This window comes from Hippocampus bargibanti, linkage group LG03, assembly GCF_051943395.1.
Source record: "Hippocampus bargibanti isolate YZ-2025 linkage group LG03, ASM5194339v1, whole genome shotgun sequence".
Taxonomy (NCBI): Eukaryota; Metazoa; Chordata; class Actinopteri; order Syngnathiformes; family Syngnathidae; genus Hippocampus; species Hippocampus bargibanti.
Window position 1 is genome coordinate 6,940,566 of NC_142736.1, and position 27,147 is coordinate 6,967,712.

The 27,147-nt window shown below is 42.1% G+C and overlaps 1 protein-coding gene across 4 annotated transcripts in view; it reads right to left on the reverse strand.

Moving 5' to 3' along the window:
* The window catches only part of tmc3 (transmembrane channel like 3), a 101,177-nt gene that overhangs the window by 37,195 nt on the left and 36,835 nt on the right, over window positions 1-27,147 (reverse strand). For all 4 annotated transcript variants that reach the window (XM_088991761.1, XM_088991760.1, XM_088991759.1 and 1 more), the window contains 10 exons: window positions 24,965-25,071; window positions 14,609-14,707; window positions 14,190-14,332; window positions 9,774-9,921; window positions 7,860-7,903; window positions 7,340-7,487; window positions 6,909-7,018; window positions 6,758-6,836; window positions 4,426-4,677; window positions 2,156-2,284 (listed from right to left, as the gene is read on the reverse strand). In XM_088991761.1, the coding sequence (XP_088847887.1) occupies window positions 2,156-2,284; window positions 4,426-4,677; window positions 6,758-6,836; window positions 6,909-7,018; window positions 7,340-7,487; window positions 7,860-7,903; window positions 9,774-9,921; window positions 14,190-14,332; window positions 14,609-14,707; window positions 24,965-25,071 (1,259 nt within the window). The remainder of the gene's footprint in view (window positions 1-2,155; window positions 2,285-4,425; window positions 4,678-6,757; window positions 6,837-6,908; window positions 7,019-7,339; window positions 7,488-7,859; window positions 7,904-9,773; window positions 9,922-14,189; window positions 14,333-14,608; window positions 14,708-24,964; window positions 25,072-27,147) is intronic.

The following is a 27,147-nucleotide window of genomic DNA, read 5'->3' on the forward strand; positions in this document are numbered from 1 at the left end:
TGTCAGCACCTGTTCACCGGGAGGTGGTGGGGTCTTCTGTGCTGGAGTGCTGTTGTCTGCCTCGAAGCGGGCGAAGAAGTCATTCAGCTGATTCAGCAGAGTGGTGGAGTTCTCACAGGTCTGTGGAGAGGGCTTGTAGTCTGTGATGGTCTGTATCCCACGCCACAGGTTCCTAGTGTCTCTGCTGTCTCTGAAGTGGTTGGCGATCCTCCTGGAGTGCTGTCTCTTGGCCATCCTGATGCCACGTGACAGGTTGGCCCTGGCTGTTGTCAGGCCCAGCTCATCGCCAGCTTTGTAGGCAGCGTTCCGAGCCCGAAGGAGCCTGTGGACTTCACCCGTCAGCCATGGCTTCTGGTTGGCCAGGATGGTGACAGATCTGGTGACAGTCACGTCATCCATGCACTTCCTCATGTAGAAGGTAACAGAGTCTGTGTATTCTTGGAGGTCGGTATTGTTGTTGTAGGTGGCCGCTTGTCTGAACATGTTCCAGTCAGTGTTGGAGAAGCAGTCTTTGAGTGCCTCTGACGACCCATCAGGCCACACCCTTATCTGCTTCTTGACTGGTTTGACGACTTTGACAAGTGGCCTGTATGCGGGCATTAACATAATAGTGGAGTGGTCCGAAGCTCCTAGGTGGGGGAGGGGGTAGGCTTTGTAGGCTCCTTTGTGTGTGGTGAAGACATTGTCCAGAATGTTGTTACCTCTAGTCGGAAAGTTAATGTGTCCATGGAGTTGTGGAAAAACGCTTTTCGGGTTGGCATGGTTGAAATCGCCAGCCAAGATAAGGAAAGCATCTGGGTGGGCTGTCTGTTGCTCGCTGATGTGCTGGTAGAGTTCATTCAATGCCACGCTCCTGTTGTTAATTGAGCTCGGGGGGATGTAAACTGCTCCCAGCAGTATGGCACTAAATTCCCTCGGCAGGTAGAATGGCCGACATTTTATGACCATAAGCTCCATCAGTGGTGAACAGTGTTTGCATACCACAACAGCGTTGCGGCACCAGGCATCACTGATGTAGACACAGAGTCCCCCGCCGCGAGTCTTTCCCCCCTCGATGAGCGCTCTGTCTGCCCGGAAGCTAGTTAGCTGGGCTAGCTGGATGGCACTGTCCGGTATGCTGTCGGTCAGCCATGTTTCCACAAACACAAGGGCACAACACTCACCCACGGTCTTGGAAGTTGAGCGGAGAAGTCTGATGTAGTCCATTTTATTGTCCAGCGAGCGCACGTTAGCCAGCGTAATGGTAGGGGTGGACAGCCGGTGAGGGCTAACCGCGAGCCTAATGCGGATACCTCCACGCTTTCCCCTCTTCTGTTTCCTTATGCAGCGCTTGTGGCGCCTCCACTCTGGGTTGGGTGCAGCAGTGGGGGTCAGTGGAAGAGTGGGGGTTAGTGGACGAGCCGACTCTCTGAGCAATCCATGCTTGCGTAGCACTTCTGCTTCAGCTGGTTTTGGTTCTAAAAATGAACTGCCGATGTCGAGCAGAACCTCACGGGAGTAGGTACGCCTCGGGTGTAGCGAGGCAGACGGAGACGGACATTTACACGAGTGAGACAAAGATAATAAACACGAAAAAAACAATTTGCTGGGAGAGAGAGGAGCCGCTGCGTGTGCACGCGCCGCTATCTTGGAAAAAAAAAGTATTATTATTATTATTATTATTATTATTATTATTATTATTATTATTATTATTATTATTATTATTATTATTATCTCATCTCTCATCTCATTTTCCATACCGCTTATTCCTCATTAGGGTCGCGGGGGTTGCTGGAATCTATCTCAGCTGTCTTTGGGCACGAGGCGGGGGACACCCTGAATTGGTTGCCAGCCAATCGCAGGGCACACAATGACATACAACAGTCACTCTCACACTCACACCTAGGGACAATTTGGAGTGGTCAGAACCGGCGACCTCTGCACTGTGAAGCCGGTGTGCTAACCACTCGACTACCGGGCCGCCCATTATTATTATTCTTATTATTATTATAAAAAAATATTACCAACTACATGTCCTGACTTTTCAAGACAGTACAATTCCAGAAGTGAAACCTTTCGCATAACAACAGCAACAACATGAGCAAAACAACTACTTTTAAATTATGAGAAGTATAATAAATGAATGAGGAAACAGTGTTTACTGAGTCCAACTTACAAACTTGCTCTCCAAATCCCAACAGCAGCAGTCACTGAGGTAACGAACGACCAAGCCTCTAATGAAATCGATGAGCAGGATGCTGGCCACAGTAAAGATCATGTCGATGATGGACAACTTCAGCATTTCCTAGAGGTACAGCAGATGGTTTAAACACGAATGGAATTTGTCGTTACGCACCAAACAAATGAGCTCTATTTTTGAGGGGAATTTACTCTAGTTTAGGGAAATCACATCATGCATGTCATATGTTTGTAATTTATTGATATCAAATGTCTTTCAATGTCTTGGCTGGTTCAGCGTGGCTACAGGGCATCAAAACCCCCTTTGGCAGTGGTGCTGCCATTCAAACAACGGCACTCAGTGCAGAATCCTGTTTCTTGATCGACACACAAGGAAACCAGTAAGTCACCACTCATTCGCGAAGTAACATGCCCCGTAAGACAAAAAAAAAACGTTATATTTTTGTTTGTTGACTTGGTTGAAATATTTGGATTGATGAAACCATCCTCTTCCATCAACACCCGTCGAAGCAATGAACTAAAGGCGAACGATCAAAATAACCCAACAGTGTGTGTGTGTGTGTGTGTGTGTGTGTGTGTGTGTGTGTGTGTGTGTGTGTGTGTGTGTGTGTGTGTGTGTGTGTGTGTGCGTGTGTGTGTGTGTGTGTGCGCGTGAATATGGTTGTGTGTGTGCGTGTGTGTCTGTATGACTAGTCCTGTGAGGACCACTAATATTTATACCATACACAGTGAGGACATTTTTGACAAGTGATGACCTTTTGGCCAGTCCTCACAAGTTTTTATAGTCTAAATGCTTCTAGAGGGTCTGTATATGCATCTGTTAAAGTTTCTCACACATTCACCCGAAATGATTTTTGAGTGTGTATTTTCATTTCACTTGGATACACACACATTTTACTAACTGTGTGTGTTTATATGTGTGTGTGTGCGTGGTTAATGAGAGGAAAAAGTTCATACCACAAAAATTAAAAACAATATTTTAACCAAATTCACCACTGGGGTGAGGACTTTGAATGTACCCATTCAGAAACCTCACTCCTGCTGTTATTTCAGTTTCAAGTCCACTTTTTATTTATAATAATAATAATAATAATAATAATAATAATAATAATAATAATAATAATAATAATAATACCACTACTACTACTGATAATAAGAATACATTTAATTTTTAAGCGCCTTTCAAAACTCTCAAGGACACTTTACAGTCAGAGGATTTTTTTGTGCGGGTGAGCAGCAGATTTTAAAGAAGTTCAAGTGGGAAAAGGGGTGACATTTAGTGTTCAAATATAACACTACTTCTTCTCTAAACTTATCAGCAACGGTGGTCCTCACTCATTATCTGGAGTTATCTGGACCTCACAAAACAGAAATGTGTGTGTGTGTGTGTGCGTGTGTGTGTGTGTGTGTGTGTGTGTGTGTGTGTGTGTGTGTGTGTGTGTGTGTGTGTGTGTGTGTGTGTGTGTGTGTGTGTGTGCGTGCGTGCGTGTGTGTGTGCGCGCAGGCGTGCGTGTGTGCGTGTGTGTGTGTGTGTGTGTGTGTGTGTGTGTGTGTGTGTGTAAGAGACACGAAGGGATGGGTGATATTTTTGTTTACCTATGTGTATGATGTATCTCTTTGCAGTAACAATGTAAAAAAATGTTCTTAGTCTCCGACTTTGTCACAGATGCAAGATGGTGGTGATGGACTCGAAAAAAGCAGGCAGGAGGGAGGAGCACGATATACTTGAGGAATTGTATTTTAAACAAAGTTAATAAATAAATTCAGAGCTCAGACATGACGAAAGCAAAAAAAAAAAATCCAAAGTGACAAACAATAACCGTGGCTGACGCAAAAAACTAGCAGTGACCGTAACATGAGCAAGAACATGACAAGGGACAAGAGCGAAACATGAACGAGAGCATGAATAAAACATGAGCTACAATGGAGCAAGACATGACAGGAGCAAACAAGCTGACAAGGACCAACAAACTGAGTGGTTGCACCGGGAGTCCTTTTAACTGCCACTGATTACAATGACCAACACCCGTGCAGGTGCAGGCAGGCCCCAACAGTGCAACTCACAAACTGAAACGTGACAGACATACTGTATTGGCCAATACAGTATATTGGCCACCCCTGCCGTAACCGAACACGCTGAACAAATTACGGCCAATCATTAGGGTTGGCAACATCAATATATTACATGTATGGAGTTACAGTATGCTAAACAGTAATTACGGTAAGAAATAATGTTAGAAATGTTACCTGCCCAACGTAGGTTTCCCAGCAGTCCTGTGGAGAGCGAGTGTTCTTATCAAATAGAGCTGTCTGATTCGAGAAGGTTTCAGCGCTGCCTCGGCTTCTGTTGTTCTCAACTAGCAGTGTAGCAGTTGTGGTTGTAGAGCTGTTGCGATGTGAGATCTCAGACACCAGAGTAGACAGGCTGGACACGGCAGGTTGTGCAATAGTTGCCAAATAGGAGCTGGAGTCAGACCAATTTGCTGGACTCACTGGAATCTATGAAATATGCATATTGAGTCTTACCCATCACAATCTGATTTACATATGTCATGTCTCTTTCGATTACTTTTAAAATTTGTGATTGTATCTTTTTGGCTTACATAAACAGACAGTGCACATTTTATTTGCAAACAGACACCAAATGACTGACAGAAGATTTCAATCAGAGTATACAATAAAGACAATAAAAACAATAAACTCCCTCCCAGCCCAGCCCTGCCCCCCTTCCCCTTCCCACTGACACACTCACCGAACTCTGTTTACACGCTACACGCTGTACTATCATCCTGAACTCTGTTTTTCTTTTTTTTACTGCAAGACCTCACTTAAACCTTTTTTTGTTTGTTTTTGCATAACTAGACTATGTCACTTTACATACGTCACTACCTCATTTTACATATGACACTACCTCACTTTACATTTAGAAATTACTGTATATGTATTGTCTGTTGTCAATTGTCTGTCTTTTTTAGCCACATTATAAGTGCCTTGCACGCTGCGTCCGTGAGGACATTAATTTCATCTGTGCTGTATGTCATGCATAATAGCATATTTGACAATAAAGCTGACTTTGACTAATAGCTTTCTGTCAAGTTGCAAGTTCAAGCATTTTTCCGCTTGTTTGCCCAGTGATCTCCGATCTCTGATTTGTGTCTAATCTGTTGTGGAGGAGAGTCTCACGTCTTCAGACCGAAAATTTCAATTGTTTTCTCAGTGCCCTCGGCTGCCCAGTTAAAAGCTTTTCTATTATAATGAATCAAAGTGTGCGACAATATATGATTTTATTCTTTATGTAATGATGGAAAAGAAAGGTTAAATGATTGAAACAAGTGCACTTAGTTTCTTCCTTCAAGTATCTGATTAGATGAGGAGGTACAATTGCTGCCCAGAACTCCGAGTGGAGTTCTGGGCAGCTTTTCTTCCATGTCAAGTGATGTCAGTTTGCAGTGAGCAACCATTCTATATATTCGACACTTAAATAAGACATGTAGCTTATGATTTTCTTACCAGTCACCGAATAGAATAAAAAAGTGATCCTAAAAAGAGATACAATTGTTGGCCAGAACTCCGAGTGGAGTTCTGGGCAGCTTTTCTTCCATGTCAAGTGATGTCAGTTTGCAGTCAGGAACCATTCTATTCATTCGATACTTAAAGGACAACCGACACCATTTTTGTTGTTGTTTCCTAACTGACATCAGAAAAACGTTTTATAGCATCTAAAATACCCAAAACATGCAGGCTGATAGTTTTAGTCAAATGCAAAACACCCAAAAATAATTTAAAGTGTCCCAAAACTGCTTCAAAATGACCTCGGAAATGGTGAGTTTCAGAAGGTCCCGCCCCCTTGTTTGTGACGTCACGCCAGGATACTCCAGACACAAAAGAATGGCTTCCGAGAGTTCAGATTCGGAAAAGATGCTTTTATGTTACTAGTCCAATTATGAATACGATTCAAATAGTTCTGAAGAGGGAAGCATAATTGTTTGCAATCGATTAAAGAAGTCTTTCCGTATCAATTTGAGCTGTCTGGACTCCAATGTAGCTCCCAGGAAATACAAAAGATGGCGCACAAGCTCTGTTGGAAATGGGCTGCTTTGTCTGCTGAGAATTTGTGTCCACTTTTATGGTGTTACTGCAATTGGTAGTGTCGGTGCAACACACAACGATTCACCATCATGTTATTTGTGTTTTCCTTCTAATTTCGCCATCAACACGGATCAACACGAAGTTTTCAGCCCAAACAAAGTACCCAAAATGCATTGTGTGTCGCTTTCTTGGTCAGGGGCGTTCCTGACGTGACATCACGTCAGGCATCATCATCAATTCGAAAACAAGACTTCCTGAATATTCAGCGCGAGTCTTAAAACGTAAAATATAGCTATATGCAGTGGAATCTTTGTAAAATGCGCTCAATAGAAGTCATTTGAACTTGTCTGGAGGTGTCGGTTTTGCTTTAAAAAAGACATATAGCTGATGATTTTCTTACCAGTCAAAGAATAGAATAAAAAAGCGATCCTAAAAAGCTCTATGCTGTTTAAAAAATTGTCTAAATATTTTAGATGATTTCGATACTTACTGCGGAGCTCATACTGTTGACCTTATCGAGGAGGGCAATTATTAGACTGTAGAGATTTCCCAGATACAAAACAAGCACTCTATGAACAGAATCATATTGTTATTTCAATGCAATAGATGAATTGTATATGAAGTTACTTCAATAGAAATACCTGGCCAGCTGGAAACGCAGTGATGTTCTTGGATGATACATCTCTAACTGAGCTACCAGTTCAAAGGCAGATGGAGCGATCATGGTAATGAGAGAAACGACGACACTCACCTAAATCACGGTAGAAGGGACGTTTTTTACATTGTTTTGCAGATATAGGCAGCTGTGTCAACCACCAGTGGTGGGACTATATCAATTTGGCACGGGGTGACAGGTTTTGTTCACACATATTCATCTTAGTAACAACCACAAATGATATTTGTGCTTTCACAGAACAGTGACAACAGGTCAGAGTTGCTCTTGACTTGTGAAAATTGTGTCATTAATGGATCAGTGCAGGTCTCAGATTTGACTGATTTCGTGAAACTGCATTGTATATTGGATAATCTAATCAAATGATGTTGGTGTCCGGTCTGATTTTCTTTTTGGTACCTCATTCTTTTCCCACAGCGTCAGCTCTGGTTTCTCCTGCTCTAATTTCTGAGAACGGTCCACCACAAAGTAGATGATGTAGATGCTGCCAGCGAGAGACATCAGCACCAGGATATTGGCTAACAAACGCAGACTGATCAGAACGGCCCTGAAGCAAGACACAAAAATGTATTATTATTATTATTATTATTATTATTATTATTATTATTATTATTATTATTATTATTTATTATTTTTTAATGATATTTATATATAATTAATGACAACAACATTATTATTATTGTATTAATTATTATTATGTATTTATTAATTATAATTAATTGTATTATTGTAAGTTTTTGACATCATCTTGGTCCAGAGGGAGACACAATTTTAGATAATGACTCAGGAGGCCCAATCATATGCATATACAGTACAGTAATTACAGTTTTTAATATATCTGTTGTGAATGCTGCATCAAATGTATCTGAATAAGACGGATAGATCATCATTTTTGCTGACAGAGAACTAGGATACGCACAGACTGGTGTCCTTCTTCTTTTCCTGTTCTTCAACAATGGCTTCCTGTAAAGAAAGCACCGAGTGTCAAACTTTAAGTGTATACTTAGCAGTATATATAGAGTACACGCATGCACGCATACATAAATACACGCATGCACGCATACATGAATACACGCATACACGCATACATACATACACGCATACATACACACATACACGCATACATACATACACGCATACATACATACATACAGACATACATACATACATACTGTGATGTCATGAGAGGCTGTGTCCTGGAGGGCAAATACATCCCCCTAAGATGGCTCCACCCAGAGAGAGTCTTGGCCCCACCTGGTGGAAGGCAGCAATTAAACCCACACACCTGCAGCTGATCAGGGCTTGATTGGGAAGCAGGTCTCACAGCAAACCCGAAAAAGTTTAGGTTGGCGTTTGGCGAGACCAACTACCTGGGCTACACTATAGGACGGGGGCTGGTGAAGCCTCAAGAAGCAAAACTACGGGATATACAAGATTGGCCCCAACCCCTTACCAAGAAGCAGGTGAGGTCGTTCTTAGGCATGGCTGGCTACTATCGACGCTTTATCGCTGACTTTGCTACTATAGCAGCCCCCATGACAGAATTGACGACCAAAAAACACTCCCGATTGGTGAAATGGAGCCCAGAGGCCGAAATGGCCTTCGCCAATCTAAAACAGGCGCTATGTTCCAGTCCGATCCTGGTGGCACCAGACTTCCGCAAGGACTTCATGGTGCAAGCGGATGCATCAGAAGTTGGTCTGGGGGCTGTACTATCGCAAGTACATGGAGGAGAGGAACATCCCATCCTGTACCTTAGCAGGAAGCTGTTGCCCAGGGAAAACAATTATTCCACAGTGGAGAAGGAGTGCCTTGCCATTACATGGGCGCTGGAGTCATTGCGCTTCTATCTCCTGGGAAGACGTTTCACAGTGGTCTCTGATCACGCTCCTCTCCAATGGATGGCCAGGAACAAGGAGACCAACAGCAGAGTAACAAGGTGGTTCTTGAGTCTGCAGGCCTTTAACTTCTCTGTGGTCCACAGGGCTGGAAAGCGCCAAGGCAATGCGGATGCCCTCTCCCGAAGGGAGGCCTTCCTGGCCTGTTTCGCATCCTTCACCCCGCCGAGGACGTCGGTCTCAAGGGGGGGGATGTGTGATGTCGCGAAAGGCTGTGTCCTGGAGGGCAAATACATCCCCCTAAGATGGCTCCACCCAGAGAGAGTCTTGGCCCCACCTGGTGGAGGCAGCAATTAAACCCACACACCTGCAGCTGATCAGGGCTTGATTGGAAAGCAGGGCTTTTAAGGCAGAGAGCCTCTGAGTGTGGAGCTTGGAGAAAGACAAGCTCGATTGCTGTGCTCTGTGAAGAAGCTGATTGCTGCGTGGAACTCATCGCCAGTTGGGACCACACGACTGGACACTGGATTTGAACCTAGCTAAGGTGGCTAGGCTACATGAGGAGGACGTCAAGAGGGGTGAGGCCTAGAGACTCTTGGAAAAGAACTCCATCTTCACTTTTACCTCAGAAGAGACTTTATTTGGATTTAAGTAGCAGAAGAGACTTTTTTTTGGATTTAAGTATCAGAAGAGACTTTATTTTGATACGTATTGGAAGAGACACTATTCAAACCTTTGTTGCTTGTGAATTCCCCCTGGAACTCTTGATTAAAACCTTTTGTTTGTATCCAAACCTGTCGTCCATTGCACTTCTTGTCCTGTCCCGCTGAGAGCTAGCCTCTCATGATATCACAATACATACATACATACATACATACATACATACATACATACATACATACATACATACATAGATACACACATATACACAGGCACACACATTGATATGACTTTCCAAGCTGTATGTATTGAGAACAGTTATTGAAGAGTCAGACCCTGATGTTGTTGACGATAGCCGCTCCTTTGCTCTCTGCAGCCTCTGGATTTCCAATCAAGTAATCCCAAGCACAAAATACCCTCCAGCAGAATGTGAAGTTTTCATCAGAAGCACTGGCTAGACTTAGTCGGGAATTCTTGGCCATTCTGAATAAACATTATGACAGTTAAAATAATCACAACCAGGCAATGGAAAAACACAGAATTGCCACAGAATGTCTTCCTCGCATTACCATCAGACTATAAACTACAGTACAACTGAATTGAATGAATTCAAGTGACAAGAAAAAAATGTGCTTGATGGGACCTATCAGAAGGCTTTGGGATACAATATAACCTCAACAATCAAACATTATTCATTCCACAAACCATAAATACTCAACAGAGCCATAATGCACAACCATATTATGATTCTAGGACACTGGTTCATGTTTCACATTTTTCCCTGTAAGGAATGATTTACATTAATTTAATAAATGCCAAATGACAAATTGTGACATTCATATTTCATTTACATCTCACGGCTGTTTGAAAACTGTAGTTTGTTGAACAACGGTGCAGCCAACATGATTGTGCACACTAAATTGATCAATGTTAAAGGTAAAGGGATAAGTTTAAAAACACAATGTGAGTGTCTCATTACCACCACTCTAACAAAATAGACTGTGTTGTCTAGTATGTACACTAATATGTTGTTAAAGTTAGGTATCACCTGGATTTGACCCTGATTGGTATCTATTTGAAATTTAAACCACACCCGACATAGAATGAGTGAAGTGCACTGGTTCGAGTAGACATGATAATCATAAAGCCATTAATAGTCCCACAATGGGGTAATTTTCAATCTACAGCTGCAAAATTGAAAGGGGGGGGGGGGGTCAAACATAAAAAATAGTATTCGATGCACAAAGAAAATGTTAGGAGACTGAAATTTATAACTGCACAAAAATGTATAATAAAAAGAACTGTACATAGTGCAAAGTATAAACATATCTAAAAGTATAAAAAGCATATTTAATATATTGAACTGTTTTGACTTGACATGAGGTGGCTATGCTATTTCCAATGCACGCGAGCAGGTTTTTATTTTGTTTGGTTGTTTGTTTGTTTTTTCACGTTGTGATGTCACGAGAGGCTGTGTCCTGGAGGGCAAATACATCCCCCTTAGAGTGCTCCACCCAGAGAGAGTCTTGGCCCCATCTGGTGGAAGGCAGCAATTAAAACCACACACCAGGGGCTGATCACGGCTTGATTGGCAAGCAAGGCTCTTAAGGCAGAGAGCCTCTGAGTGTGGAAGCCGGGGAAGACAAGCTCGATTGCTCGAAACTGATTGCTGCATGAAACTCATCGCCAGTTGCGACCATACGACAGACACTGGATTTGGACTCTTGCTAAAGGTGGCTAGGCTACCGAGGAAGGACATCAAGAGGGGTGAGGCCTAGAAACACCTGGAAAAGAACTCCGTCTTCAGTTTCACCTCAGAAGAGACTTTATCTTGATTTAAGTATTGGAAGAGACTATTCAAACCTTTGTTGCTTGTGAAATTCCCCCTGAAACCCTTCATTAAAACCTTTGTATTCAAACCTGTCGCCCATTGCACTCCTTGTCCTGTCCCGCTGAGAGCTAGCCTCTCATGATATCACAACGTGTTTATGAATAAGCCTGACAGCAGTAGGTAGGGACGATCGGCGACACCTCTTCTTTTTGCAGCGCGGGTGTAACAGACGCTGGCTGAAGGAACGAGCCAGTGCTGTCAGGGTGGGCTGGAGGGGGTGGGAGGGCCTGTCCATCATAGCTTTTAATTTTGCTAGCATCCGTCTGTTGCTCCAGAGAGTCCAGAGAGCAGCCCAGTATAGACCTGGCCCTCTTGACCAGGTGCTCCAGTCTTTTTCTATCCCGGGTGGTGATGCTGCCTGACCAGCAGATAATTCCATACTTGATCATTCAGCATTAATTTCCTCCTCACGTGTAAGACCAAATCAAACCTACCTAAACTTTCACATGGTGGTATTTAATGAAAAATACCATACCATGTTTTACTCATGGTTTTGTTTGCTACTTTGAACCTTTTTGTTCTGATGACTTTGTTATTTGAGGTTTTGTTGATGAGGAGACTTGGTCGTGAAATGAGGAGGTGCAGGTGTGTATACAAAGAAAGAGGTTAGCAAAGAAGAAGTGGGACACAGAGGATAGAAGAGAGTAGATAGAAGAACAGGGAGATACAGTGCACAGTGAAAGTAAAGGTGGGCAAGGCCAAACTAGAGGCCTACGATGACTTGTATGCTAGGCTGGACAGCAAGGAAGGAGAGACTGATCTTTAAAGGTTGACGAGACAGAGATGGTAAGGATGTCCAGCAAAATTGTGAAGCCTTTTTAAGCGCATGCGCAGAATAAAATATTTGTCGAGTTCCCAGACCAATGATTGACACTGCTGTGCGTCTTTTTTCTCGTGAGTACTTTCAAACGCTACGAAAAGTTACCATTTTGGTTACTGTTAAAACACTAAGACTGCTGCCAGAATGACTCGCGCAACAATGTCAGAACGATGAAGAACATGTACGATGACAGTAAAACAGTTGTGAGGTATGTTGTCAGTGTGACGGAGGAATTCACGGCAAGGTGGGATTCACCAGGGTTCAGCCCTAAGCCCCTTCTAATTTGCTATGGTGATGGACAGGATGACATATGAGTTTAGATAGGAATCTCCTTGGACGATAATGTTTGCTGAAGACATTGTGATCTGTAGTAACAGCAGGGAACAGGTGGATAAGAAACTAGAGAGGTGGGGGCTTGCCCTGGAAAGGATATGAATGTAGGTCAGTGGCAGCAAGAGGGAATATATGTGTCTGAATAAGATGGACCCAAGTACAAGAGTGAGGTTACAGGGAGAAGATATAACAAAAGTGGATGATTTTAAGTAGTTGGGGTCAACTATCCAGAGCAATGGAGAGTGTGCAAAAGTCCAGATAGGCTGGAGAAAAATGTCAGGTGTGATGTGTGATAGAAGAGTTTCAGGTCGGCTGAGAGTAAAGGTGTATAACGTTATGGTGAGACCTGCCATGATGTTTGGACTGGAGACAGTGCCACTAAAGAAAAGACAGGGAGCACAGCAGGCTGAAGCTGATCTGGAGTTAGCAGAGATGAAGATTGTGAGGTTTTCTTTGAAAGTGACCAAAGAAAGTGGAGTGGATAAGATCAGGAATGAGGATATCAGAGGGACAACTCATATTAGAGGTTTTGGAGAGAAAGTCAGAGAGGCGAGACTGAAATGGTTTGGACATTTTCACAGGACAGAGAGTGAAAATATTGGAAGAAGAATGCTGAGCCTTGAACTGCCAGGCAGGAGACCGAGAGGAATACCAAAGTGGAGGTTTATGGATGTTGTGAAAGAGGACTTGAAGGTAGCTGGTGTGAGAAAAGAGGATGCACAAAACCGGGTTAGATGGAGGACACTGATTCGCTGTGGCGACCCCAGAAGGGAAAAGCCGAAAGGAAAAGAGGAATAAAGAGAAGGTTTTGATTTCCTACAGGAAGAATAAAAGTGGCCTTAATGAGAAACTGTCCTTTTTTTGCTGAGTGGGACATACAGCTGACAGTAATTTGCATAGCACAGAAACGCCATGTTTAAGAAAACAGTGAGAACAGAATTTAGCCCTGTGAAACACCACCTCTGTAAAACTTTTAACACATTCATGACAAAAAGTTATGATTAATATTCACATGATGGGAATTTTAATAAAAAAGAACACAAATTGGGCCAAACTCCTGCTGTTTGAATTTATTAAAAGAATTTGAAATAGAATGCATTTTACTTAATGTAGTGCAGCATGGAGTATTTCTTCCCCAAAATTCATAGGGTTTGCATGAATGCAACTCAGTCTTCTTCTTTTCCTTTCGGCTTTTCCCTTCAGGGGTCGCCACAGCGAATCAATGTCCTCCATCTATGCCGGTTTTGTGCATCCTCTTCTCTCACACCAGGTACCTTCATGTCCTATTTGACCACACCCATAAACCTCCTCTTCTCACACCAGCTACCTTCATGTCCTCTTTGACCACATCCATAAACCTCCTCTTCGGTCTTCCTCTCGGTCTCCTGCCTGGCAGAATGAAGAATGAATGCAACTCAGTGTTAATCCAAATACTATGAATATTGTGCAGTTTATATGCTTTAATATTTTTATATATTTAACTTGTCCTGAGATATGTTCAACCCGAATAGTTCCCCATTCATCCAGAAAGTCTTGCATCTTCGTCTGGACATGGGAATCAATAGGTATGGCAGTGTTGTAAGTTCTCGGCTTGACGGACATTAAAACCCTACATAAAACATAATTGTCCCTTTTTTTCATTTAGCTGTCAAATTGTATCAAAGAGAAACAAGACTAATGTTTCGAAAAATATGAAAACAAAATTACTTTCTTAAGAGAATGATGAAACTGTAGGCAAAAACAGCCATCCCAACCAAAAAGTAGGCAAGGGGCAACCGGTATCCTGCGCTGCCGATTTTTCTCACCCTTCCGTAATATCCATAAAATAACACAGAGTACTGCAGGTATCCCTGTGGATGGTTAAACACACAGACGCACACACACGCGCACACACACACACACACGCACGCACGCACACACGAACACACACACACACACACACACACACACACACACACACAGGCGCACAAGATTTGACACACGAACAAATTGTCCAATATTAGAAATAGAAGGATACGTTAAGTTAAATTAGCCTTGGTCAGGAAAAATGCTTTACTAATTCTGCAATCTGTCTGAATGCAACATGCTAAGCTATTGAGTAAACATAAGAAGAGAGAGAAGCTTGCCCCAAGAGACCAGATGGTGTCCAGGTCCTGAGCAGAAGCCAAGTGTTCTTTGGGAATCGTTTTACTCCTCGTGGCTCCAAACGGGGCTCCAGCAAGCAGCTACATGTAGCACAGACGAAGAAAGAAAGAAAGAAAGAAAGAAAGAAAGAAAGAAAGAAAGAAAGAAAGAAAGAAAGAAAGAAAACATCAATACGTTTCGGTGTGAAAAGGGATAAGAAACCCTTTATTTGTCTTACAATGGAAAAATTCAAAATTTATAGCAGCAAAGTTATGAAAAATAGAAGTAGATGAGCTAAAGCTATTTACATAAGTATGAACTATAAATGCACTGATACCTTGGCTTACGAACTTAATTGGTTCCCAGACAGTGTGTGTATGTCACGATCTGGTTGGCGACGAACGGATGGCGCTGTCGGCCCCACCGGCACCTGTACAGGTGTTGGTCGTTCCAATCCGTGGCAGACTGTCACATTCTGGTTGGCGACCAACGGATAGCGCTGACGGCCCCGCCCTCAGTTGCACAGGTGTTGGTCGTCATCATCAGTGGCAGGTAAAAGGACTCCCAGCACGACCATTCGGGGTCGGGTCATTGCATTGTACTGCAGTATATTGTATTGCACTGTATGTGTTTGTTACACCCTGTCGGGTTTGTTTCATCTTGGCAGATTTTTACTCATGGGTTTCTTTGATACTCTGTACTTTTCTGTTCAGATGACTTTGATGTTTTAGATTTTGTCCCTGCTGACTTTATTTTAATGCAATTTGTCAAATACATCCTGCTGCTCCCTCCTGCCTTTTTTTGGGGGATCCACAACCACCATCACCACCTTGCAAACCATGAAAATGTATGGCGAAAAGTGTGTTTTACAAACATTAATTTCCCATAGGAAACCATTAAAATAAGAATGATCCATTCCCAAGTCCCCATAAAACCTACTTTTCGACTTTCTAATTTTCTGAGCCTTATAACTACACAAAATATACCTTTTTAATGTATAATAAATGTGCTATTGTATTGTAATGAAATAAATACACTGTGCTGTATGATAAAGTCATTTTATTTACCTTTATGATGGTCATTGATGCCTTCATGGAATGGAGTGGCCGGTTTCATCAGCATTAAACGCTTGATGAGGAACGTAGCCTTCTTCTTCCACCATTTTGAGGAATGATTCCTTGTAGGCTTTCGCAGCTTTATCCTCGGAACTGGCTGCCTCACAATTACGAATGACACTATGAATCCCTGTCTTCTTCTTTTCCTTTCGGCTTTTCCCTTCAGGGGTCGCCACAGCGAATCAATGTCCTCCATCTATCCCGGTTTTGTGCATGCTCTTCTCTCACACTAGCTACCTTCATGTCCTCTTTGACCACATCCATAAACCTCCTCTTCGGTCTTCCGCTCTGTCTCCTGCCTGGCAGTTCAAGATTCAGCATCCTTCTCCCGATATAGTCGTTCTCTCTCCTCTGGACATGTCCAAACCATCTCAGTCTGGCCTCTCTGACTTTCTCTCCAAAGCCTCTAATATGAGTTGTCCCTCTAATGTGCTCATTCCTGATCCTATCCAACATGGTCACTCCCAAAGAAAACCTCAACATCTTTAGCTCTGCTACCTCCAGCTCTGCTTCCTGTCTTTTCTTCAGTGGCACTGTCTCCAGTCCAAACATCATGGCTGGTCTCACCACTGTTTTATACACTTTTCCTTTCATCTTAGCAGAACCCCTCCTATCACACATCACACCTGACATTTTTCTCCAGCCGCTCCAGCCTACCTGTACACGCTTCTTCACCTCTTTTCCACACTCTCCATTGCTCTGGACAGTTGACCCCAAGTACTTAAAATCCTCCACCTTCTTTATCTCTTCTCCCTGTAACATCACTTGGATCCCTCTCATTCACACACATTCTCTTGCTGCGACTGATCTTCATTCCTCTCCTTTCCAGGGCATATCTCCACATCTCTAGTTTCTCCGCCACCTGTTCCCCGTTCTCGCTACAGATCACAATGTCATCTGCAAACATCATGGTCCAATGAGATCCTTGTCTAACATTGTCTGTCAGCCTGTCCATCACCATAGCAAACAAGAAGGGGCTCAGAGCTGACCCCTGGTGGAGTCCCACCTCCACCCTGAATTCCTCAGTCATACCGACAGCACACCTCACAACTGTCACAACTGCTCTGACATACTTTTCCGTCACTCCAGACTTCCTCATGCAATGCCACAGCTCTTCTCTGGGCACCCTGTCATACGCTTTCTCCAGATCTACAAAGACACAATGCAATTCCTTCTGACCTTCTCTGTACTTCTCTATCAGCATTCTTAAAGCAAACACTGCATCTGTCTTACTCTTTTTTGGCATGAAGCCATACTGCTGCTCACAAATGTTCACTTCTGCTCTTAGTCTAGCTTCAACTACTCTTTCCCAGAGTTTCATTGTATGGCTCATCAACTTTATTCCTCTGTAATTAGTACAACTCTGCACATATCCTTTGTTCTTAAAAATGGGCACGAGTACACTTCGTCTCCATTCTTCAGGCATCTGTTCACCATCTAAGATCTTGTTGAATAACCCAGTCAGGAACACCACCGCCACCTCTCCAAGACACTTCCATACCTAGATTGGTAAATCATCAGGCCCGAGTGCCTTTCCCCCCTTCATCCTTTTCAGCGCCCTCCTCACTTCATCAGTCTCGCCTTCCTTGCTGTCCAACCGAGCATACAAGTAATCATAAGCCTCTTGTTTGGCCTTTGCCTACTTTACTTTAATCGTACGCTGCATCTCCTTGTACTGCTGTCTACTCTCGTCCGTCCTCTCAGTGTCCCACTTCTTCTTTGCTAACCTCTTTCTCTGTACACACTCCTGCACCTCCCCATTCCACCACCAAATCTCTTTATCTACCTTTCTTCCACTCAATACACCAAGTACTTTCCTATCCAGTGTCTCTGATTATGTTCGCTGTAGTTTGCCAGTCATCTGGAAGGACCTCTTGCCCACCAGTGCTTGTTATACCTCCTTCCTAAATATCATGCAACACTCTTCCTTTTTCAACTTCCACCATTTTGTCCTCACTTCAGCCTTTGGTTTCTTCATCTTCCTCACTGCCAGCGTCATCCTACACATCGCCAACCTATGCTGTCTGGCTACACTCTCACCAACCACTACTTTGCAGTCACTGATTTCCTTTAGATGGCGCCGTTGACACAAAATGTAGTCTACCTGTGTACTTCTGCCTCCACTCTTGTAGGTCACCCTATGTTCCTGTCTCTTCAGAAAGAAAGTATTCACAATAGCCATGTGCATTCTCTTAGCAAAGTCAACCACCATCTGTCCTTCAGCGTTCCTCATCTGGAGTCCAAACCTACCCATCACCTCCTCATCATCTTTGTTTCCTGCGCCAACATGTCCATTGAAGTCTCCACCAATTACAACCCTCTCAATTCTCGGGATGTTCTGTATGACTTCATCAAAGTCCAACCAAAATTTCTCCTTCTCCGCTAGCTCACATCCTACTTGTGGGGCATACCCACAAAGAACATTGAACACCACGCCAGTATGTCTACCTTCCTTCTCTGCATCATGTCAACCGGCTCTCTACCTTTACCTGTCATTGTTCCTACATTCAAAGTTCCTACTTTTAGTTCTATACTCTTGGCGTTCCATCTCTCTCTTTTCCTCCGGGCACACCTCCCTCCTCTCCTTCTTCGACCAACAGTAGTCCATTTTCCACTGGCACTGAAGGTCAACAGTACCAATGGCGGCTGTTGTTAACCCGGGCCTCGACCGATCCGGTATGGGATTCATAGGTTTGATTCGCATATTCGTTTTGGCAATTTTTTTTTACGTCGGATGCCCTTCCTGACACAACCCTCTGTATTTATCCGGGCTCTGAACCGGCACAATAAGACACTGTCTTGTGCCCCCTTGTGGCTACATTCCTAAACTATGCAAAATACTTTGTCAAATTTAAGGTACTCCCTCCCCAGCAACAAAGCATAACCTACAATCGATGAAAGGGTTTCTTTAACCGTCATTTGTACTTATTTGAATGTGTCGGACGTTTCGCTTCTTATCCAAGAGGCTATATATATATATATATATATATATATATATATATATATATATATATATATATATATATATATATATATATATATATATATATATATATATATATACATACAGTGGTACCTCGGTTCTCGACCATAATTCGTTCCGGGACCCTGTTCGAAAAGTGATTTTTTAGAACACCGAAGCCACCTCTTTGCTCCTGTCACTTGCGAGTTGACAGCGGGGGGCTGCCTCTCCTGGAGCACGGGGCATTTATACGGTTCGCGATCACCTCACCAATGTCGAATGACTGCCTCAACTCGCCACCGTACCTGGACTCTTCCTTCGATGCGCGAGTGTATCTGGTCCGAGGTATTCTCCCTGCGGCCCGTAAATTTATGTCAACTTCCGGATTGCGTAATTTTGCACCCTCGTGTGCCATTTGCTTTTTGGCGTAGTAAGCGGGTCGGATCACCCCCTGCCTTCTTACTCGCTGAGTTTTCTTTGATTTGTGAATAAACATTCTGCTTGGGTAGTACGTGTCTGCTTTGGGATCCCAAACATTCCACAACGTTCCGACGAGTCAGCTGCCGTCACTCTCGCTCGGAACGTGACAGCTACGGCTGACTCGGCTACAGGATGTTCTTTTGTCTTCAAATATCTATCCAATGACACTTGCTTTCACTCCCACGGTCACATCACTAGATTTAACAGCCTCCTTATTCTTTAATATCGTACTGATCGTATATTTCGCCATGCTGTATTCCCTCGCCAGATCAGACACTCGCACACCTCCTTCATATTTTGCGATTATTTCGTTCTTAAATGCAATAGTTGTACGCACTACTTTCCTTTTGTCACTTTAAGCAGCACTTACTTTCTTTGGAGGCATGATTAGGGGCTAAAACTCTTCGTACACCTATATTAAACGCTAGAGCAAAACGCAGCACGTCCGCTAGCGAACACAGTTGGTCACGGAGAGAGCGATACACCCGTGCGCCGCTCAGCTCCCCACCCTTACATACACACTCACGCGTGGTATTGGCGTTCGAACACCGCTTGATGTTCGAACGCCAAAGCAAGAATATCTCGAATATTTTGTTTGAACACCGATTTGTTCGAACAGTGAGGCGTTCGAGAACCGAGGTACCATTGTTTGTATATATATATATATATATATATATATATATATATATATATATATATATATATATATATATATATATATATATATATATATATATTTATATCAGTGACGTGCAGTCAGGGGAGGCATTTGAGGCCGTGCCTCAGCTTTCATCATGGAAATATCAAATGAAAAAATAAATTAAATAGTTATATTTATTGAGTGAGTTGTACTTGTTCTTTTCTATTTAACTTCACAATTTTTGGATTTATCGTTCAAATACAAAGTAGAGATGAGCGGTGAGGCAGCAGCCGGCTGAGCCTCACCATGGATTGTGCAATGACTATGTTAACTGTGCCGGCCTGCTCTGCAGTGAGACCGCATTGCTGTCCCTCTGCATATCACTATTAAAGTGTTCAAAAACATTTAGTATATGAACTAAATATCTACACTTGAGCTGAAGTATATAATGTTCAGTCACTGTACATTATAAACACTGTACAGTGTTTATTTTATTTGATTTTTATCAAGATAAGTGTGCATAGGTGAGGCACACAGTTCTGCTGCCTCATGACAGGGGGCGCTGGTGATTCCAGAAATTCTTCTTGCGACTCCTCGGCTGCAGAATAATAGAATTAGTGACAGAAAGCTACAGTAAAGAGTTAGCAAGTTAAGTGCAACCATCCAGAGGTTTTTTTCGTGTTGCTTGGCCTTATTTTCAGAATGGAGGATCGCGTATCTAAATGGAAAGAATTTTCTAAACTGGACTTTCGAAGCAGGAGATAATAATTAAAGGAAGACCAACACCAGACTGTATAGCTCACAAACGGTGAGGGATGGATGTAAATTTCCCAGAAGGATCTCATTGAAACAATTCCTGCACCAGCTCGTGTTCACTGTTACAGCTACTACAGCATCCTTCTCAACACTGAAAAGACTGAAAACATGCAGTTGGAACAGGACTGATCAAGTACGACTTTCTTCACTGGCAGTGATCTCCATAGAGATAGAGAGACTTTAAAAAATGTAGAAAGATAAGGAAAGCTTCTACAAAGAAGTTATCGATGCCTTTCTTCAGAAGGATTGGCGCATGGACTTCATGTATAAGTAAAGGTAACACAATAATATTTTTTTAATTCTTTTTTTCTATGCTACAGTTTGTATATATAAAGATGATTTACCCATCGAAGTATGGAAGTGTCTTGGAGAGGTGGCGGTGGTGCTCCTGACTGGGTTATTCAACAAGATCTTAGATGGTGAACAGATGCCTGAAGAATGGAGACGAAGTGTACTCGTGCCCATTTTTAAGAACAAAGGACATGTGCAGAGTTGTACTAACTACAGAGGAATAAAGTTGATGAGCCATACAATGAAACTCTGGGAAAGAGTAGTTCAAGTGAGACTAAGAGCAGAAGTGAACATTTGTGAGCAGCAGTATGGCTTCATGCCAAAAAAAGAGTACGGCAGATGTAGTGTTAGCTTAAGAATGCTGATAGAGAAGTACAGAGAAGGTCAGAAGGAATAGCATTGTGCCTTTGTAGATCTGGAGAAAGCGTACCACAGGGTGCCCAGAGAAGAGCTGTGGTATTGCATGAGGAAGTCTGGAGTCACAGAAAAGTATGTCATAGCAGTGCAAAACATGTATCATGACTGTAGGACAGTTGTGAGGTGTGCTGTCGGTGTGACTGAGGAATTCAAGGTGGAGGTGGGAATCCACCAGGGGTCAGCTCTGAGCCCCTTCTTATTTGCTATGGTAATGGACAAGCTGACAGACGATGTTAGACAAGAATCTCCTTGGACCATGATGTTTGCAGATGACATTGTGATCTGTAGCGAGAACAGGGAACAGGTGGCGGAGAAACTAGAGGTGTGGAGATATGCCCTGTAAAGGAGAGGAATGAAGATCAGTTGCAGCAAGACGGAATACATGTGTGTGAATGAGAGGGACCGAAGTGCAAGAGTGATGCTACAGGGAGACGAGATAAAGAAGGTGGAGCATTTTAAGTACTTGGGGTCAACTGTCCATAGCAATGGTGAGTGTGGAAAAGAGGTGAATAAGCGTGTCCAGGCAAGCTGGAGTGGCTGGAGAAAAATGTCAAGTGTGATGTGTGATAGAAGGGGTTCATCTCGGATGAAAGGAAAAGTGTATAAAACAGTAGTGAGACCAGCCATGATGTTTGGACTGGAGACAGTGCCACTGAAGAAAAGACAGGAAGCAGAGCTGGAGGTAGCAGAGCTGAAGATGTTGAGGTTTTCTTTGGGAGTGACCAGGTTGGATAGGATCAGGAATGAGTACGTTAGAGGGACAACTCATATGAGAGGCTTTGCAGAGAAAGTCAGAGAGGCCAGACTGAGATGGTTTGGACATGTCCAGAGGCTAGAGAACGAATATATCGGGAGCAGGATGCTTAATCTTGAACTGCCAGGCAGGAGACCGAGAGGAAGACCGAAGAGGAGGTTTATGGATGTGGTCAAAGAGGACATGAAGGTAGTTGGTGTGAGAGAGGAGGATGCACAAAACCGGGATAGATGGAGGAAATTGATTCGCTGTGGCGACCCCTGAAGGGAAAAGCCGAAAGGAAAAGAAAGAAGAAGTTTGTATATACAAAGAATGCTGACATGACATTTTAAACAAAACACATTAACTGTTGCCAATCAAATTGTGGATAATCTACTGTGTTGAGTTCATGTTTGTAAATCTGACTGTGATGACGTCAGTGCCTCACCACACGTCACTGATATATACAGTAAAGTCTCGTTATATCGATATCGGATATATCGATAGTCCCGGTTATATCGATACTATTTCTATGCACGCACGGAGAAAATTACATGCAAACAGGGTCGGATATATCGATAGTCCCGGTTATATCGATATTTTTTCGGACTCCCTTGAATATCGATATAACGAGACTTTACTGTATATATATATATATATATATATATATATATATATATATATATATATATATATATATATATATATATATATATATATATATATATATGGATATATATATATATATATATATATATATGGATATATATAGATATATATATATATCCCTACTGTCCAGAGGTGGTGGTGCCAGACCTCCGCTATGATAGGTCCCTGCACTAAGGTTAGGGAGTGCAGAGGATTATTACCTGAGGCTACACTCATTACTACTATTGTCCTGACTGATTGTAGTCAACGATTGGCCCGATTTCCCCACTCTAGTGGGAGTACCACTGTAGTGATACTCTGGTATCACTACAGTAATGTAGTTTATTCGATACAGTGTAAAATGATGATTGTAAAGAGCAATACATTGGGGAGACTAAACAAATTCTCAACAAAAGACTTTATCAACCTCGCAGGGATAATACTAGTGGGCCTCAATCTGGAGTACATATGCACTTAAAAGCTAGAAACCATTCATTTGACGACAGTGAGGTTAAAATCAGCGAAAGAAAATAGATGATTTGAAAGAGGGTGAGACACTAATAAACTGACATATCATTTTATGATGTTCAATGCTGGATGTTACAACTCAATACAGAGCTTAGGTTGTGGGCAGAGAGGACATTTTGTCCCAACCAGTGGAGCAGCAAAACCGTGGCAATTGGGGAAGCACACAGTGAAGAACTTGTGTGGGGGAAAATTGCTCGTGTGACAGTGACCATAAATTTATCATGCCCTTTATTGTTCTATGCTACCCCTGCAGACACTTCTAAATCAATGGGCTAAATTAGATTTTGCCAACACTTAAATTGTGTTGTGCTTTCTGAAATACATTCACTAAAACTTGATTTCAATACACACCTACAATTTAGGGTAATATATTTTGTCGAAAGCAATTGTGTAATAATTAATTTCAAGAGGGTGAACAGATTAAGAACGTATTTATATAGTTATGAGTCCATTCTTATGTTGTCAAATCCTGACAGTTTGTATTCAAGGGGCCCAAATTCACTTAAATCCCTACTGTGGACCGAAATATGAAACCGATGGACAATTGGTCTGCAGAGATGATGATCGATTTACATAGTTTCCACTGCTGAAAGCTACATAATCATCCAAATTACAAGAAATATAATTTACATTTTCCCTGAAAAACGAATTAATTAAGATGTACCTGTACATATTTTCTAGTTATTTTAGTGGTAATAGGATAAACCACTTATGTATGAAAAATGTACCTCCAACATGATTGCTAATCTAATCATCATCACATTTCTTTGCTAATGCTATCCATGATACATATATACATGTATTTCTCATACCTTCCGAGCTGATCAAACCATAAATTTTCCCTTTCCCTCTTTTCCATTTCTTTGTCATTCTTCTGGTCTTCCTGTCTGAGTTATGTTTCAAGATTTTTCTTCTTTGACTTTGTTGCGACAATGATTTTTCATGTGAGGTCCACTTTATTTCTTTAAAATGTATAGGGAGTGTGAGCCTGGTCTTACTCCATTCGGGCCCTGAGATAGCAAGGGTTGTGAATTGTACATATAGTGTATAAACAGAATTTGTCATGATCTGGTTGGCGACCAACGGGGGGCGCTGTCGGCCCCGCCTGCACCTGCACAGGTGCTGGTCGTCCCGATCAGTGACGGACTGCCACGTTCGGATTGGCGACCAACGGGTAGCAACGTCAGCCTTGCCTGCACCCTCTGCAATTGCATGCATTGTATGCTGTGCATGTGTTTGTTTAACCTTGGCGGACTTTTACACTTGGTTTCTTTTGAATCTTTTTATTTTTTCTGTTCAGAAGAAGATGTTTTTAGATTTTGTTCCTGCTGACTTTATTTTAATACAATATCTCAAATACAACCTCCTGCTCCCTCCTGCCTGCTTTTTTGGGAACCGCACCCGCCTTCACCACCTTGCAAACCGTGACAGAATTCCGTGGCACCTTACAGTATGACTGATACAGACATCGTCATACCACTGTATTTAGCATTTATGTGACCTGACATCAGTTAATATAACGGTCCCACATGCATATACCAATTTTGTTGCTGTTATCGACATAGTTTTCGCACTAGAAAAATTATATTAAATTGGTAATTTAAATTTTGAGGTTATATTCCCACAAAACCATACTCAGCATACTTTTAATGTCCTAAAATATAAATATGAAATGTTGCAAGACAATTTATGAAGTGTATTTGTGTTTGCAGAGTGTACAAGACTGACCTCTGGTAACACGATGAATGCTCCAGTCATAATGGTGAGGACAATGTTGATCCCAAATAACCAGCGAAGGAAGATGAAGTAGGAGGCGACACCAGACCCAAAATGACCTCACAATAGAGGAGAAATATTTTTATAAGAATTTTAGGCAACAAGATCGTTAGTATAAAGTCTAAGAATTCATTTTAATCCATAGTTGTATTTAGTTCATCCTGTCTACTTGATATCTAATTTAAAACAGATTATTTTCTTACAGACAGTGTATTTTAGGTGTTCAATTACCTGACATGTTATACTTCCGCCTTCATCAGAGTGTCACTGACGAAGGCGGAAGTATACGCCGAAACATGTCAGGTAATTGAACACCTAAAACACACTATCTGTAAGAAAAGAATCTGTTTTAAATCATTTTAATACAGTTGTACCTCGGTTCTCGAACGCCTCACTGTTGGAACAAATCGGTGTTCGAACAAAATATTCGAGATTTTCTTGCTTCGGCGTTCGAACATCAATCGGTGTTCGAACGGCAATACCATGCGTGAGTGCGAACGCAAGGGTGGGGAGCTGCGCGGCGCACGGGTGTATCGCTCTCTCCGTGACCAACTGTTGTCGCTAGCGGACGTGCTGCGTTTTGCTCTAGCGTTTAATATAGGTGTACGAAGAGTTTTAGCCCCTAATCATGCCTCCAAAGAAAGTAAGTGCTGCTTCAAGTGACAAAAGAAAAGTAGTGCGTACAACTATTGCATTGAAGAAAGAAATAATCGCAAAATATGAAGGAGGTGTGCGAGTGTCTGATCTGGCGAGGGAATACAGCATGGCGAAATCTACGATCAGTACGATATTAAAGAATAAGGAGGCTGTGAAATCTAGTGATGTTGCTGTGGGAGTGAGAGCCGGGCCTTGACCGATCCGATATGGGATTCATAGGTTGATTCACATATTTGTTTTGGCATTTTTTTTTACGTCGGATGCCCTTCCTGACACAACCCTCTGTATTTATCCGGGCTTGGGACCGGCACAATAAGACACTGGCTTGTGCCCCCTTGTGGCTACATTCCTAAACTATGCAAAATACTTTGTCAAATTTAAGGTACTCCCTCCCCAGCAACAAAGCATAACCTACAATCGATGAAAGGGTTTCTTCAACCGTCATTTGTACTTATTTGAATGTGTCGGATGTTTCGCTTCTTATCCAAGAGGCTATATATATATATATATATATATATATATATATATATATATATATATATATATATATATATATATATATATCTTCCTGATCACTCTTTAAAATCTATGACTGTTATTTCCAAAGTAGATGGAACCATTTTTTTAGCACTTTTTATTAGGTCAGTTTTCCTCATAATTCCTTTTTAACTTGAGTTTTCACTGTGTATATATATATATATATATATATATATACAGTGGTACCTCGGTTCTCGACCACAACCCTCTGTCTTTATCCGGGCTTGGGACCGGCACATTAAGACACTGGCTTGTGCCCCCTTGTGGTTACATTAGTAATAATAATAATAATAATAATAATAATAATAATAATAATAATAATAATAATATTAATAATAATAATAATAATAATAATAATACATTTCATTTATCAGTGCCTTTTAAAACTCTCAAGGACACTTTCCAGTCACAGGATATTTTTTTCTGGGTGTCTGTTGTCTGTCTGTCTGTTGATGTTCAAAGAGCAATTTTGATTGGATGATACTAACCTCGGTGTACATTGATGTCGAAAAAGATAAACACTCCCTTTTAAATAAGCCTGACGAGTAAAAAAAATGACGAGTATCGTACGCTTCAGGTTGAATGGACCGAAGGATTCGTCTTTGTGGAGAGAAAATGTTCTGCCGTGATTCTAATTTGCAATGAAACAATACCATGAATGAAACAGTTAAATATCAGTGGCACTTTGACAAGCCTCATGCTAACGTTAGCATCAATATACTTCTGTAAGAGGCAGCGGAAAGCAAGCGTGCAAGCTAATGAGCAGTGCGCAGGCTAGCTAGCAGTAGCTTCACCTACGGATCCGGCAAGTTGACTTTCATTCCAATCGTTTGGCTGGATTTTTTTTTACCAATCATTAGGAACGGAAAACTATTCATATTAATGGTGAGTATTATCACAGTTATTTTAAATAATAAATTCTGACATTTTGTTGAAATCAC